General features: G+C 39.8%; 1 protein-coding gene across 3 annotated transcripts in view; it reads right to left on the reverse strand.

The window, feature by feature from the left end:
- Positions 1-466: 466 nt before the first annotated feature.
- Positions 467-17260, reverse strand: part of LOC140280172 (glutamate receptor 3-like) — a 73859-nt gene continuing 57065 nt past the window's right edge. Inside the window, exons 13-16 of one of the 3 annotated variants that reach the window (XM_072375460.1) lie at positions 14158-14405; positions 13290-13404; positions 3207-3455; positions 467-1875 (exon numbers count right to left, since the gene is read on the reverse strand). In XM_072375460.1, coding sequence (XP_072231561.1) covers positions 3210-3455; positions 13290-13404; positions 14158-14405 — 609 coding nt within the window. In that variant the 3' untranslated portion in view covers positions 467-1875; positions 3207-3209. Of the gene's footprint in view, positions 1876-3206; positions 3456-5141; positions 5279-13289; positions 13405-14157; positions 14406-17260 lie in introns of those variants that run through there. The other 2 variants (XM_072375461.1, XM_072375462.1) reach the window with 2 other exon arrangements.

A 17260-nucleotide genomic window follows, 5' to 3' on the forward strand; every position in this document is an offset into this window, starting at 1 on the left:
CTCCCAACTCTGTGGAAACAGTTTGGGGATGGACCCTTCCTGGTCCAACATGACTGCACACCAGTGCACAAAGCAAGGTCCATAGAGACATGGATGAGCCAGTTTGGTGTGGAAGAACCTGACTGACCTGCACCTCGATCCGATGGAACACCTTTGGGATGAATCAGAGCGGAGACTGTGAGCCTTCTGTCCAACATCAGTGTCTGACCTCACAAATGCGTCAAAAACTCCCACAAACACACTCCTAAACCTTGTGGAAAGCTTGCCCAGAAGAGTTGAAGCAAAGGGTGGGCCGACGTCATATTGAACCCTATGGATTAAGAATGGGATGTCACTTAAGTTCATATGTGTGTAAAGCCAGATGAGACGATACTTTTGGCAATTTAGTGTATATTATTTCTAGAGAGGAGAAAAATAAACTAAGATCCACTGTTTTCAGACTTGCACAGAAAAAACCCACCAAAGCTTAATATAAAACAGCTTTTATTAAGGAAATGTAATAAAATCCTTTGTACATGACCTCTCCACAGAGGTTTATTTTGTCCATACATGCAACTCTCATGGCTGAGGTACTGTTACAGTAACAGGAGAAACTAAAACCAAAGTGGATCAAAAGTTGTTATCGTAGGCCAACTAAACAAGGGTCCATTTCGAGTTGCAGTTGGGTTAAAACTATCACCAAATTCACATGCATTTTATGTGGGGAGAAAAGGATGAGAAAGTCTGATATACTAAACAGATGTAGGCGCACATGGTCTGTAGCATTTGTAGTTTTTTTTCCTCTTCAGTTTATAAAAGCTTCACTTATACAAACAGATAAATGTTTCACTCGTTACCTCTTCAATGTACAGCTCACCTCCTGCAAAATGCATAGACACAGAAAGCTTATCACAACCAAAGAAGCCATGGTGTGTTGTCATTTACCAAAAACGTTGAGGACCACAGCTGAAGAAACTGCACTTAAATGAGAACAGCGTCTAAGTGTGTACAAAGTGTAAACCATGAGCTCCGTTAAACCAACATCGTTACGTAAAGTTAGGTGACTGTCCTAGTTTCTAAAGAGTCCTTTGATTTCAACAATATGGCCCTAAGTGATTAAAAAGCAGACCCCTTTTAATAAAAATGTGATCTTTTCAAAGAGTGGCAGTAAAACAAGTCACACGGTTAATTTTAAAAAAACAAAAAACATTAAGTAAATACAGTCAGTTGTATATAATGTCCAGCAGGCTATGAAAATAACATCACCCAAGCTGTTCCAGATAACCACTTGATTCATATTTGTTTGAGTAAAAACTGGGGTACAATGCTGTCAGCTTAACCTTAATGATTGATGCTTCTCCTAAATATTCTCACACTGAAAATAGTCTTATAGTAAAACAAGAAAATGGTTTTACCTCACTAAATATAACATTAATCCAACTTAAAGTTTTCACCACAAAAATATGTCTTTAAAGGATTTAAATGACTTCGTAGGTATTTCCAGGTTTGCAGATCATGGCTTTTTTTTTTTTTCTTTTTTACTTCAAAATATAAAACAGCAATTACAGTTCGTTTTAAGCAGTCTTCCCCGAGTTCCACACATTTTTGTTTTTTAATTCTCAAGTTAATTTAATTTTAATTGCATTGCCATGATGATGAAATGCTCCATAAGGCACTACAAGAGGCAAATCCCATGTTTCCAGAAGCCAAAGTCCCGCTGCGTCTTTGCCCTCTGTTAGTGTGACGGGCTCGTAACCCAAAATGAGCACTTGTAAGCTTGTGTCCAAGCTGATGACTTAGAGGCCTGTTGCCTCCGGGGTGCCAACCTCAGGGGGTGTGGGGTCACACAGAGTGGCTGTTCCATCCAGACGCACCAGTGGGAGTCACATGTCACTTCTGCAAAGCCGAGAGATCCAAATGAATAAGCTGTACTTGTGTTTCTGTGTGTGTTTGAAATGCATAACATTTGAACTTTATAGCTGCCTGCAACAGGTAGTTCAACAAAAATCAGTTGAATTTGGGGAACTTCTGGAGGACACATTCAATAATAAGATATTTTGTGAACACTAGAATTAAAGCCTTTCCCTTAAAGCCCTCTCTAGCAAACAGACCCTGGGGCCCTGGAGCTACACCTGGCTTTGAAGCTGGAACTGACTGGTGGGCGGCCTTGATCCATGGGGCTCTGTCTGCCCTCCTGTGCAACTACCACATGCATCAGACTCTGTAGTATGCCAGTGCATTGGATCAGGTGGCAGACAAAGGTGGAGGATCTGGCTGTCGGATCCAATGAGGGAAGCACTACCTTTAGATGTATACAACAACCTTTTCGTGGGAAAGGAGTCTAGGCTTGCGTGAGAGGTTGAGAAGTACCAGCTAGACGCCAGACGTATCTCCTGGAGGGAACTATAATCGATTCCACGCTGGAGTTTCTTTGGATAAGTGGTAAGATGCCACCTCTGGGAATTCTGTTGTTCTTGGGAACTTGGGAGGTCATGTGGTTGATGACAGTAATACATAGAAGGGTGTGATTGGGGGGTTATCAGTGTCCGTCATGCTGGCAACCCACAAACCTGGTGGTGGACACCTTAGGTGAAGGGGGCTGTCAAGCTGGAGAGGCACAATCTAGACTGGATAGGTTGCTAGGTACTGGCAAGATAAGCAAAATGCAGCTTGTGAGCAGTTGCAGAAGCAAAAGGTCAGGTGTGCTAAAGCTACAGGGGGTGGATGAGGTTCATCCCGAGGTCTTGTTGGTCTGCCATTGACTGGACATCTATTGAAACTACAGGTGCTAGCAAACCACGATATGGTCAATGCCATGGCTGGAGTATGTTTCCACCTAAAGGTTTATGGGCTGACCCCCAGAGATGGGGATAAGGAACTGTGTTATGTGTGAGGGGCTCAGAGCAGAACTGATGCACCACCAAATGAAAAGCCATGCTGGAGAGTTAGCATCTTTCGCTTTCCTTCTGTCTCCTTTAAGAAGACCAGCAGGAGGTGGAGGTCCCCCCCCAACCTCGACCCAGATGAATGGTGGAAAACGCAATGGAGTGAATTTAATATCACTCTTGATTGTGGTTCACGTTGTTTTATTATCCGTCACAAGGCAGGGGTATGTTTTCAGTTCAAGCTCGGTGGAGAGCGTGGGAAAAAGAAAAGTTCTGTATTATAAGTAATAATTACTTTACGTTCAAACTGTCAAAGTATGTAGGAAACAAAAGGAGACATACCCTCTAGATTTTAACACTTTCCGTCCCATACACGTTGTAGCCTTCACGGTACGTGGCAAAATTCTGGGCGTTTGCCGGAGGGGCTGGCTTAAAGTTTTGGGCATTCTTTGCCAGCTTCAGTCTTTTTGTTTCTTGCCGTGACTTATAGCAGAACTCTATCAAAGCCACGGTCATAGCTAAGCCAAGCCCTCCAACCAGAATATAGAAGACTCCTGCCACGTTGCTCAGGCTTAGTGCACTTGTCTTGTCCTGGGGGAGGTAAAGACCACCATTAAGACTTTTTCAAACGGGCACTCTGAAGCTTACTCCAAATACACAACACAAGCACAAAACCTACACCCTGCTACACTATGACTGCAGTTACTTGGAGGAGGCCCCTAAATGTGTCCATAAATCATAAAAATATAGCTGCTTAATTTGGCATTTAACTGAGAAAAGTAAAAGTGTTCAATTCCTCCTCAGAAATTACTTTTACAATAAAGAGCTGGGAAGGTGAATGTAGAGAAAAATGCTATCTGTCCTGCTTTATGGTCTCTTTACGAGGCCACATATAGAGGAAGGCGGTCGTGGTCGTACAGGTCTACAAATGAAATCCTCAGCTTCTCTATCTGCTGAACTTAACCTTCAAAACACTGCATCTACACAATCAAAGTGGCAAGCTGTGGAAGGTGAACTGAACCATTTTGCTGCTATTAAAAGCCAAACAGTAATATTGAAATTCATTTATGTGAGTTTTATCATTTGCATCAACACCCAGTGAGACATTTTGCAGTTCAAAAACCAGTTGATTTCATTTTCATACCTTCAGCTAACTGGCATGCAAACTTATTTTACATTGATACAAAATGTAAAAAAGTGTTCTTTACTCTGACACTCCATCTATAACATGTGACTATCAAATGCCATTTGACTGCTCAGATGGTATTTAAAGGTCAGTGTGGATCTGCCAGAATAAAGATGCCTTTGATAAATACGTCTGAGTCCAGAAAAGTTGGCACGCTACGTGAAATGTTAAAGACAAAATTCAGTGATTTTCAAATAATCAAAAACTGTATGTTGAATTAAAACAGTAGGTGAAAGCACCTGAAATGTTGAAACTGAGACGTTTGATCTGTATCCAAAAAGATGTAAGAAAACATAAGGCTAACTGGAAACAGGCCAGTAAGACTGACTGGTATAAAAGGAGAGTTTCAGAGGTCAAGGTGGGGGTTTGGGGCCGTTTTTGTCCATTCAAGACAAGGCCAAACCACATTCTGCATGTGTAACAACGATATGACTCAGTAGTAAAAGAATGCAGGTGCTAAACTGGCCTGCCTGCAGTCCAGACCTGATTATGAAACAAAAACTACAACAAAGGAGGCGTTGGACTGTCGAGCATTGAAAAGATAGTTTTTTTCAACAGGATAAAATTTCTCAATTTTAACATTTTACATGTTGTATCAGTGCCATTTCAAATCAAACATAAAGGATGCAAATATTTGTAAATCACTGAATTCTGCTTTTCTTAACATTTTGCACAGCGTCCCAAATTGTTTGGCAAAAAGGGTTGTACAACAATTTCACATACAAATGAATAAGACCAACAATAAACTAAATTTCAATAGAGGTTTGGATGAAAAATGGCAGTATAATGGTCTCAGTTCTATGATAAGACTTTTCAAAGTTTTATGGCATGAATATAAATCATGTGTAATCATGCTGTAATTTGTGTCCTTATGCAGAAGTGATGAGGTCGTCTTATTGTAATGACTCGTGGTCAAAGTTTAAATACACCTAACTATGTGTAAAGTTAATCTAGTTTTTAATGTGTTGTTCTAAGGGCAAACAAAATAAGTGCTCAGATAAATCATGTCATGATTAACAAGTCTGAGAGAATGTTTGTTTTAGATGTTTGCATATGAACAGTTAAGTCAAAATGCATTTTGCCATCAGTATAAAAAGACCTGCAGCGACTGACCTTACTTCCAGAGTCCTTGGTTCCACATTCACCCTTATCGTACCACCATTTGTTTTTCAGCTTGTCTAAGATGCCTTGTTCACTGAGTTTCAATACTGCAAGGTTTACAGGAGTTCTTCACGTGGGAAATAACATAAATAACATTGTATTATGTTATTTTATGTTATTCAACTTTTTAAACTACTTTATACTGTACAAAGCGATAGAGTCGGGTGCTGGCCAACATATCACAGATAGCAAGCAAGACTACATTATGTATAAATATTATACGATCCATGACTACCCTAACATGCCAGACCCCACCTGTATCGCTTTGAGTAATCGGCACACACTGATCACAAGGAAAAGATCTGAAGTGGCAGAATAAAGCAGCCGCTGCATAGCTCTCTGCATAGCTCTCTGCATAGCTCTCAGGGCACTTTTTTTCTTGGCCGTGAGCAGCATTTTTGATGTTTAGCAGAGTGGATCTAACAGGAACCCTTTCCAGACTAACAGACAAACACAGCAGTCCAATAATTTCATTAACAGCTATCAGAGGCCAGTGTCTCACAAATTCCCCTTTTAAACACTGAGCAACCATCAAGTGAGATCGTGACGTGACCTTTGTTTATTAGCTTGCGTTTGACTGAGTAGTGGGGTTTACTGATTGTTTGTCTGTTGCTGTGCAGCTACAGATAACTGACAAATAAGGTCGAGAAGATTTAGTTGTAGGTTAACTGAATCCCTTCAGGGCAGAGTTAGAATTTCAGGGGACCTGTTTTGTAAGACATCACGCTCTATTTCCATGACCGCTAGATTTCCAGACTTGTTTCCCATCATAAAAAGGATCAGTGTTTGTAATCCAACATCATCAAATATATTGTATTCACCACAATGTTTTTGCATGTCAATTACACGTCCCATTATCTGCTAAGTGAAAAAAATGCAGGTGATGTGTTGTCCTTTCTCCAGACAGAGCTCTATGAAAGGCAAAGCGATGGTTATTTGTTTGAGCACTGAAAACCGCCTCACATGGCATACAACAGATACCAGAGGAATCAACTCACACACGCTGATACACCAACAATTAGAAATGGGAGCAGGATAATCAGTTTCACTCCTTCTTTTCTTACAGGTGAACTTCTAATAGTTGTCATACCGATAAAGAAAGTTGCTTAGGTCCAAAGTGCAGTGGTTTACATGTATTATCTGGAAAATTATGTATGTTGGATTGTGGTGCATTCAGAAACAATAAGAAGATTACTTTAAGCAGCTTTTCACTGGGCCAATTTCATCCATTTGGAGACAACATTGAGGATCTTTAATGCCGAGCATTCTGAAGCTTTCTGTGGCATACAGCTTCTATTCAGAGAGGTGATAAAGTGAAACAATACAGTGGTTTTTAACCAGCAGATTTACATTCTAAATTTAAAATACACTCCTGTTCATCACCGCCTTTGACCTCCCAGATTTATTTTCCTTCTCACGCCCTCTGAGAAAAAAGCTGCACTGGGTGACCTGCAACAGTTTGCTGACCATCAAACACACCACCAGGTGGTGACCATGGACTTCTAATGATAAATACTGCCCAGGTTCAGAGCTATGAAACAGATTTACATCTACTGGGGATTTCCTGCACAGTAACATAACACCAAAGAAGCATAAGGAACAATAGAAACTTCAATTTGGGTTATTCCACGAAAACGGGAGAGCTGTTCCTCAATTTTTGCTGGTTAAAAAACCACATTTCAAATGATAAAACACTTGTTTAATATAATAATATTCTCGTAAATCAATTTTAAATATGCTCACTTTACATATAAAATAGAAATAACAGGAATCATTAAAAATAGGATTGGATATATCTAATAAGTACCTGTTTCAGTTAATTTCTATAAAATATTAATATTTTATTTAGAATATTATTATGGATATTTTATCTGTTCATTTGACTGGTCGTGTTATTATCAACAGGCACTTTTACAGTACATTCACATACTTAAATGAGTATAAAAAAGACCTTAAAATTAGCATCAAACAGCTGGTTTGCATTTAATTTTGATCACGTTGTTGCTAAGTATTACTTTTCAGGATATATACACCACATAGATGGGGAGATTATTTAATCAGAATTTCATCTGAATCCTTTTGGCTGGTTTCTTACAGAGAAATGAAATATTTATCGGAGGAGACATTGGCCACTTGTCAACAACGCTCTGTGGAGGATGGCTGAAGTTTGGTGTGTTGTACAAACCTGTTAAGTAGTAGCATTTTGACAGCTCCACTAAGGAAGAACTCAGATAAGAAGACCGATTTAAAGCCATGTAAAAAAGAAAGTACACCCACTTTATGTATAAATAAATGAGAGAAAAAAGGGGAGAAAAAACATCTCATCCTTTCTAAATTGTTCAAATACAGCCTCGGATGAACAACACATTTTACACTGTGTCATTATGTTTTAAGAAAACTGATCCTAAAAGGCAGAAGAAGTGAGAGAAAAACTAAGTACACCCCATGATTCATTAGCTTGTAGAACCACATCAGTAGGGACTCTGACTGAACCATTGCAACACCTTGATTCTTTTCTTTTTCACACATTCTGCTGTAGATCTGCTGCTGTGTTTGGGATCATTGTCCTGTTGATGAGCCAGTTTCAGCCCAGCTTTAGCTGTGGGACAGATGGCCTCACATTTGACTCTAGAATACTTTGGTATCCAGAGGAGTTCAAGGTCGACTGCAAGATCCTGTGGCTGCAGAACAAGCCCAAATCATCAGTCCTCCACCACAGGAATGAGGTGTTTGTGCTGATATGCTGTGTTTGGTTTCCTCCAAACATGCTGCTGTGCATTATGACCAAACATCTCCACTTTGGTCTGGTCTGTCCAAAGGACATTGTTCCAAAGGTTTTGTTGTTTGTTCAGAGCTAACTTTTCAAACCTTTTCAGAGAGAAGAGGCTTTCCCCTTATCAACCCTTCCAAATAAGCCATACTTGTTGAGTCAAACTGTACTGTAATGAACTTTAACATTTAACATGCTAACTGAGGCCTGTGCAGCCTGAGATTTAGCTCTTGGGTTTTTTCTAATTTCGCTGAGTACTACAGAGTCTGACCCTGGGGTGAACTCTCGGTAAGATTAGCAGAGATGATGGACTTCAAAAGGTTTGTAAATGGCCATAAAACCAAGAAGCAGCAATAGTTGTGTCTCTTAAGATCACTGCTGATGTCTTTCCTCCATGGCATTGTGTTAATGAATGCTTCAGACCAGCAAACCACCAAAGAGGTCCTCAGTTACTCAAGTGCCTTTGCTTAGCATTACTTACCTTTTTAATTCCTTTAGAAGCAGTAATGTTCAACAGAGTTCTTCCTGCACTGCTTCTGCATTTGACTTATTGTTAATAATGGCACAGTGTAATATGTTGTGTTGTTTATCATGAAACGGTGCATTTACCTAATTTTAAGACCTGACCACAGCTAGATTACTTTTAAAAATGCCTGATACATTAAACCTCAGAAATGAAAGGGAAGGGTTGTTTTTCTTTTTCACATGACTGTAACTATTAAAAGGACTCCGCTCCAAAATTCCACATTGCAAAAAATGAACCATAAAACAAACCCAGTTTTCCAGAAAAGTTGTTATCTAAATGTTATCCAAAAAACAACAAAATATTAAGTCTGTAATTTGTTTGTTAAGTCAACAGAAAATTATTTTTGGGATCTTCTCCGATTGATTGCAGGAGCCAATGCCAACAGTAGCTGAGATTAAAATAAGAAAACCTTCTAGCTGTTAGGCGACAGCATCAACAACACCGTGTAATCCCCCAAAACTTCTACTGTGTGTGAATGTAAGCAAATCTTGAATAAGATGCCAGCATCAGAAATGAATTGATTACAGGTGAGGCAGTCAGGATGGGGTATAACAAGAGCATCCACCAAAGGTTTAGTCTTTCCAAGCAAAGGCGGGTCCTAGCTCAAACTCCATTAGAGAATCATTGAGAAGTACGATAACGCAAGATTACAAAGAGATTTGGTCTTTAAGATCTTCAGTGCGTAAATAATGTGAAGAGATCAACTAATCTGAGGAGATCTGGAGACCGCTGTTGGATGCATGTGACCTTCAAGCCCCAGATGCCACTGCATGAGAAACCATCATGCCACCATGATCAATACAGCCGCAGGAGCTCAGAAGTGCCTTGGAAAATCATTCTCACTTAACACAGTTCACCACTCCACCAAGATATGTAAACTGAAACTGTATCAAGAGTAAGCCATACATCAAGTCTGTGGAAAAGCACTGCCGAGCTCTCAGGGCACAAGCTCATCTCAGATGGACAGAAAGACAGTGAACACGTGTTCTGTGGTCAGATGAGTCATTGTTTTTGCTGCTTTGGGGAAAGAAACGACATCTGGTTCATCTGCATGCCAAAAATGAGAAAGACTAATCATGCAGTTATTACCAAAAAGTCAGCATTTGCAATGCTATAGGTGTGCGTGAGTCTCTATGGCATGAAAGACTTGCACATGTTGAAAGGTACCACTGATGCAGAGGCATACATTGTCACTTTGGAGAGACGTATGCCTCCATCACGGTGCCATTTCTTCCCAGGAGCCTTGTGTTTATTTGGTCAGGAAAATGCCAGACGTCATTCTGCATGACTTTACAACAGTTTGGCTTCATAGACAGAGTGTTCGTGCACGACTGGCCCGCCTGCAGTCCACATCTGTCTCCCGTTGAAAATGTTCGGAGCGAAGAGGAGAATGAAAACCACAAACTGTGAAAAGCTGAACTGTTGTACTCAGCAACAAAGAACACAGATTTGTTCTTGAAAAACTGCCACACATAATATCCTCAGTTTCCAAACTGTTAAAAACTGTAAATTAGATGAAGGCAGATGCAACATAATGGCAAACATGACACAATACCAAAAAAGTGATGCTGGCATCAAATTCTACATTTTTACAGGCTGGTCAGTGAAGACATTGAAAATAATTTATTTTCTGCTTGTGTTCAAGTTCATTCCAAATAACAGATTTAAGATGTTGTTTCACTTTAGAATTAACTCCAACTTTCCTGGAAAAGGGGTTTGTAATAACAACGCTTTGCTGCCATTAGCTGAAATCCTGCAGATCCATTTTACAAACACTGGTTATGACATAACTAGTGTTTATCTGTTGGTTTCACGGCTAAATTCAGCTGAGAAAACCTGAAGATCAAACTGGACAAACAACATATGATCATTCAATAGATTAAACCCTATAACTGTTTTTAATTTTTTTAATGTGAAGTAGTTTTCTGCAGTGATGAGCTACTTCATATGGTAAAAACAACTGATGAAGTATCTATTTATACACCTTCTCCCACCTTTGGGTGTAGGAGTTTAAGATAGTTTAAGTTGAAAAATACATAAGCTAACTGCTACATTATATTGTGATATATGCCATTTATGCTATTTCTATGCCAATGATAGACTTAGTCTATATCTTGTGTATGTATTTTTGTGTATTTATTTCAGATAATTCTTCCCCTTCTTGTTGTTTTCCTGTTCTAATATTTTTTCTCTCAGTTTTATTACTTTTACTAGAAAACTATTTCAGCACAGGCTCAACAGTGTGCCATATCACATCTTCCTGTATAGCTTACACATAAAACCTTGAATCCTTGAGTGTATCAAAGATTTCCTGTTCAGTATAAGTATTATCATCCTCTCATGTGTGATAACCACTCACCGGCTGACTTTTCTATGTGTACCTCCAGTAATGTGTTTTAAAAGCCTCATCAGCCTAATTCATGGTCGTCCACATTGGCCATAGGCCCTTATCTCTTTAGTGGCAGCATAATTATGTAAAGGCTTGCCAATTATGCATCCACTTCACCAAGATAAAATAATCTAGAGCGCCTTTAATTTTCTCAGCTCCTCAGGAGTCACTTTTTTTTATCTTAGAAGTCTGTAAAGTCTGAAATCTATAAAGACCTTGTTCAGCATGTCTGTGACGCTAAGTGAGATTTATTGGCCTCAAACCTTAAAAAGAGAGGCCTAAAAGTTTTTTTTAATGCTTAATCCCATTTTCTTTTAGAAGGATGAATGAAAAGGAGTCTGTCTCCGCCTGAGTAAGCACAGAATATCACAAACACCTGTTCAATCTATCATGCTGGAATACAACAGCTGATGCAGCATTAGTGATGCTTAGTTACTCATAATGTTCAGCTTTTGTACGGAGGCTGTACCAAAGATGTGTAGATCCACCTTAATCATTTTTGGCACTCTGGTAAGAAATCTTATTACAAACTCCACAAAAAAAGTGTTTACTGTTGTATTCCAACTCGACGTATTGGACAGGCGTTATTATCTTTATTACGTCAAATCATGACTTTACCTTTCACCTCTGTCTGCAAAACAAAAACACATGAATGGGAAAATGAAGATCCCAGAGTAATGTGAACAACCCATGCAAAGAAAACATGTAAATGCTTCAGTTAAAAAAAAACCCAGTTGCAGAGAAATGACTTTAACATTCGGTCTGCAGCTTGTTTTGGTTGTACGGGCTGTATATGTGTTAAATGTGACTTCAGTCACGTTTCCCTCTGAATATTTCATTTTTTCAGTGGTCATTACATACAATACATTTCCATCTGATTGTTAAATTACCCACACATGCCTTTCTGATAGTGAAACAAGGCCAGAGAAATATGGCAGTCAGATGTGATACTGTTGCACTGATCTGCTAGTCTCTTTCTAACTGGACCTAAAACGGATAGAGGCAAACTGACAGCGAGAGAAGAAGGCTTCTTTGTGTTATTCCTCTGGTAGTATCCATACCCTGCTCACTAAGGAATGGATGACTGGAGGTTATAACAGCAAAGTTGGCCTGGCCTCCTTTCTAACAATACTGCAGTACTGTGGTCGTGATGCAGGCTGAGGAGCAGGGGCAGAGATGGATCCAGAGTTACTACACCCTGGAGTCTGAAACACAGGATCAGGGGCCTTGCATATATGGAAGCCTTAACAACAGACCTGATCAACAGTTATCTTCATCAGAGTCACTAAAATATAGACACTGATGGAGAAAAAAGGTCCTAGCTCTTCTGCAGGGCTGAGCTCTAAAAGTTTAAATAGGATATAATGTATCATGCTACAACATACAGTACATGCAAGCAGCATGAACAAGAAAGTCAGGCTAAACAAAAATAATTCTTCTTCTATAATTTAACTTTAAATAAAAGTGAGACAATGTAACTTTTAAAAAAACAACATTTCTGACTTGTTATTATAAATAGTCACCTAGAAAAACTGCAATAATTTAGCATTTTTTAATATATTAAAGTAAAAAACAGTAAAAAAAAAACGCTGTGTTACAGCCACACAAGCAGAATAGAGCAAAAGTTGCATAGTCTCACACTGTTATTTGTACTTTATGCCATTAAGAGATGATGTTGTATAAAGAAGGTAATATTAAAATCAAACTCCTTGTACAAATGGAGCCCCTGGCTGTATTTTACACTCTGCTACTGCAGGATTCACCAGGGCATGGTGGCCATGGAAAGACTGGCCTCAGGTTGATACCAAGCAAAGGTCTTCAGTCAGTCGCACGCTGGGTTTCGGTGAGATGTTGGACAAAAAAAAGTTTGGCTCATAGATGTCTGTCATTAGAATTCTCACGTTTGCCTGCGATGCTTAGTCCCCTCAAGACAACGCTGTTCCCCGTGCCTGCCCTAACTCCCAGGCGGCAGATTGGAGAGTGCATTTAACTTTCTTACTTTGGAAGAAACTAGAGAAGACATTCACTTTGATTCTTCTTGTATTACTTTGAATTCCACACATAATGATACACGGTTATCTTATTGGCCTGTAGATATAAAAAAACAGGAAACTTTCTGCCTTTCATAACCACAAGCCAAGGAACTACTCTGTCAAAAACACTTAATTTCCTTCTCCGACATCAAAGAACTTTAGTTTATCTCTCATCATTGGGCTTTTTTCTCATCCATTAGCCAAGTAAAGGGTTCCCAGTTGATCACAGTAGGGCTAAAACATATGTATTTATCAGTAAATCATGAACGGGCTTTTGGCCCCTGGTTCTACAGTCAGTGACGACAGCCTTGCCGATTACTCTGTTCTAAGATACCCGACTTTGGTGACATCGAGGCTGACCTTAGAGTCACCTCCCCCGCTGCCGCACTCTCCCTTGTCGTACCACCATTTGTTTTTCAATTTGTCCAAGAGGCCTTGCTCATTCAGTTTTAACACTGCCAGGTTAACAGCATTTCTTGAAACGATAAAACATAACTTGTAAGAAAATGAACAGGTCCGTGAGAAATCTAATATAGAATATTAGTCAGAAATAGTGATTAATATCAATGGTTCATAAGGGGAGCACGGGAGGGACAAATTGGTAAAGAATTTCACTGGAGTGGAGGGGTAAGAAGCATTTTTACAGCAAAGAAAATGTTAAATATTAGAGAGGTGGCATGAAGGATTACATTGCCTGTAACTGAAGTGTGCGGGATGGGGACAATCTGTCATTGTTGAAATAGAAATAAGAACATCCAGCATGCAGCTTAACATTCATCACAACTGACAGACCAGCATTTTAACTAGCAAATCAATTAAAGAATATTTCAGAGCTGAATTAGAAGTAATGCAAAAGGGCAACACAGACACCGGGAGGAAGGAAAGGTTGAAGGGAAAACAGACAAAACAAACAAGGTTGAGGAAAGTGACATTCAAATGGATAAACTTAATGTGACATTCAAATGGATAAACTTAATGTGAGAAATACATCGACATCCTTCTGAGAAAACAAGAAAATAACATAAACAAACCAGAGATGCAGGACAGAACAAAAGATGTGTTGATTCAATTCAAATGGAAATAACTCATAAAACTGTTCACTTAGAGATGCACTGGGGGAAAAAAAAGAGAATTCAAGAGTGAGGGAGAAGAGAATGACAAAAGGAAACATCAGGGTAGGTGGAATACTATAACAACATGGAGGATATTGTTATATTATCCCACCCACCTTAATGCAGAGCCTTTAGGTGTGGCCACACCATAGCCCTTAGAGTCGAGGTTGCCGCCCACTTTCATGGTGTCACAGGGCTTCCGCTGCTCTATGTACTCGTTCATAGTGGATTCAAGAAGAAAGGCAAACTTGCCCTTCGACTTTCGCACCCTGGAAACCCCTTCTGGTGTTGTCTTGGCAAACACTGAGGGTTCAGCTGATTTCATGTATGACCACATTTTCTCATAAACCGCTATTTTGGAGCGCTGTATTCAAGGGAACAGAGAGAAAAAACAAACAGTTTAGTTATGCACATTGGCTCAGAATTACAGACAGATAAGCATTTTGGGAAATACACTCTTACTGTCTCATTGAGGCTACATGAAAACATCAATAAAATATGTGCTAACAGAAGAGCTGCAGCCTATTAGCTTACAGTTTCAATCTTTTCAGTATTTTCCTGTAATGTCATCATAATTTTTTAAGCAAGGAAAAGGTTAACCTGGCTTTGTAGGTCACAAGCATGCGTACCAGCAGCTCTCATGTCTCTAATTAACACATTACATCTTATTTGTTTGATCCAAACACAAACATAAATGTAGCCTTTCTGACAAACTAACTTATTCCCTGCTTAAGCTCTGACCTAAGCGCACATTAGCAAGAGCTCCCAATATCTTAATCTAACTCTCAGCAAGACAGCAGTTAGTGTATTCACAAAAATTCCTACCTATCAATGCAAAGCAGCTCTGAATCACAGAGAAAACAACTGCTGCTGCTGCTTATCACGGCCCCCCTGAGGGCGAGGGTGTCACAGCAGGTGTTGTGAATCATTTACACACCTGCCCTGACATCACAGATCGGGCCGTGGCCAAAAGTGCGATATGATTCTACATTTCTTGCGCAGCACAAACACAGTTGTCTCTCATTTGTAAATTCAGAGTGGATTCACTGTTTAAATGCAAACAGGTCAGCAGAGGTATGGTGGGCATTTTGCCAGCAGCCTGAAGTCTGACAATCTGGCAGCTCAGTGGAAGTAAACTGCAGACCATGTTTAGTATCAGGCAGAGGTGACTCCCTCCTTCTCAGTTTATGCTCCAGCCAGCAGGTCACAGCTGGTGACGATCATTATAGTTGTGATTTTTTTCCCCTGTCAATTATTTTGCAGATCCATGTCCCCAGAAGACTTTTCATCTGCTGATGCACTTCTTATGCAAGTTTCACGTTGTGACTGAAGACAACAACATCACATGTGCAAAAACTTTGTGAACACGTCAGATTATTGTGTGACCTGGCCACATGTTTTCGTCTATCCTGGCTTTTAATATCTGTGTTTAGTTTCTGCAGATCCTTCATAAAAAGAGTTTCCTCAGTTCATCTTTTAAAGCCAAACCAAGACAGACAAACTGGCCGATCCTATTGGTTGTTATCATTTGTTATCATTTGGTCATTTTGGTGCAGTGACAAGGCTGCATTGTAATCCCATCTAACATAAACAAAGGTGAACCATCTCAATGATATTCATATGATATCAATCTAATGATGTTTGTTTCTGACATGCAGCAGAACTGCATTCATAAGAGCACTGTCTTTAACACATTTGCCCTCCATACTCAAAGACTGACTGCTTCACCTCTGCGGCCCAGTCAGCTGCCAGCTGGAGCTGCTACAGACAAGCACAGCAGAGCCCGGCTCTGACTCTCAGTACGCTGCTATAAATGGCCAGCAAGAGGCTGATCGCTGGTCACAGGGGAGCGCGAGTACGCAGATGTCTACAATAGAGGAGAAAATAAAGAGGGCTGCATGAAACTGGGCTGATGTGACCTTCTGTGCTTGGATCTTTTTTCAAGATGCTTATCTATGTTTTTCTAAATCTGCAACTCTTTGTTGCTTCATTTATTGGTGCATTCATGCTGACCGGGCTGGTGTATATTCTGTGCTTATTTACTTATTCAACGTTTTTGATGTATCAGAACAACGTCCTTGTTATATTCAGATTATACACTGAGTGGTTGTGTGAATCAGTCCTAAATCACATCTACTATGTGAAAGTAAATGAAAACATCTGAGTGAGCTTACAAACTATGTCAGCCTGGGATTGAGTACAGCAACATAAATAATTCATCAGCAACGTAATGGATTGTGGGCTCAGGCTAGTAAGTGAATCATTCTTGACATATGCACGATTTGAGTTCACTGGAGTATTCATGCAAACACACCTCACATGACAATAATGGCTGACGACAGCGGCTGGACATAGTGTGAAAACAGCAGTTCTTTTCTGGGTTACATGAAGATATGCGCTTGTCAGGAGCAGGCTGGTCATCTGTGGTCATCTGACTCCTTATGCTGTCAGACTGATACAATCGCTCAGAAATCTTCAAAAGTGGCTTATGAAAGATAATGGGGTGTAACCACGACAATGAAGATGTGACAAGCTGGTCGTGTCCTCTAAATAGCCGTCCATTCTGGAAATAAACTGGTTCTTCCTGCAGCTACCAGTATGTCTGTCATCAGCTGACAGAAGTGAGGGATTCAAGGCGCCGCGTACGTCTGTCACGCTGTCACCCCAAAACAGAGACAACAGGCCAAACCAAGGCAGCATACTCTCCCTTAAGTTAAATATTTAAATGCAAGCAATTTTTAGCTACATGTATGGTTAATTATCACCAAATTATACCAAATTTACTGTATGTTGATAATCAGTGAAAACATAAATAAAGTAACTGAGAAAGAGCATGACTCATTTAGCATCTGGATTAATTTAATCCCCGTTTTACTTCCATTTATCACGTTCTTTTCTTCTCTTTCTTTTTCATCACTTCAATATGTCTCACTTGACTGACTTACAGAAATTAAATTAGTGTCAAGACTCTTCTCCACTGATTGGCAAGAAAGCCATTAAGTGCATTTGAGAAAAAGACTTTTTTGTCTCTGTATTGTCTTATTTCTTTAGATACAGTAGACTGTTGGTAGTTGTGTCGTGACAGATGGATTGAGAGGCAAAGGAGCACGCAAAGATGTACTAATTAAAGAGGTTAGACAGCTGCACTGAGTGGCCTGAGGTCGTTCACCGTTTGTGCTGCAGCCAAGCTGGTTCTCTGTCCTTTGCTCATGGGTGCAT

Source organism: Leuresthes tenuis, unplaced genomic scaffold (genome assembly GCF_036924035.1).
Source record: "Leuresthes tenuis unplaced genomic scaffold, fLeuTen1.0.hap1 SCAF_21, whole genome shotgun sequence".
NCBI classification, from domain to species: Eukaryota; Metazoa; Chordata; class Actinopteri; order Atheriniformes; family Atherinopsidae; genus Leuresthes; species Leuresthes tenuis.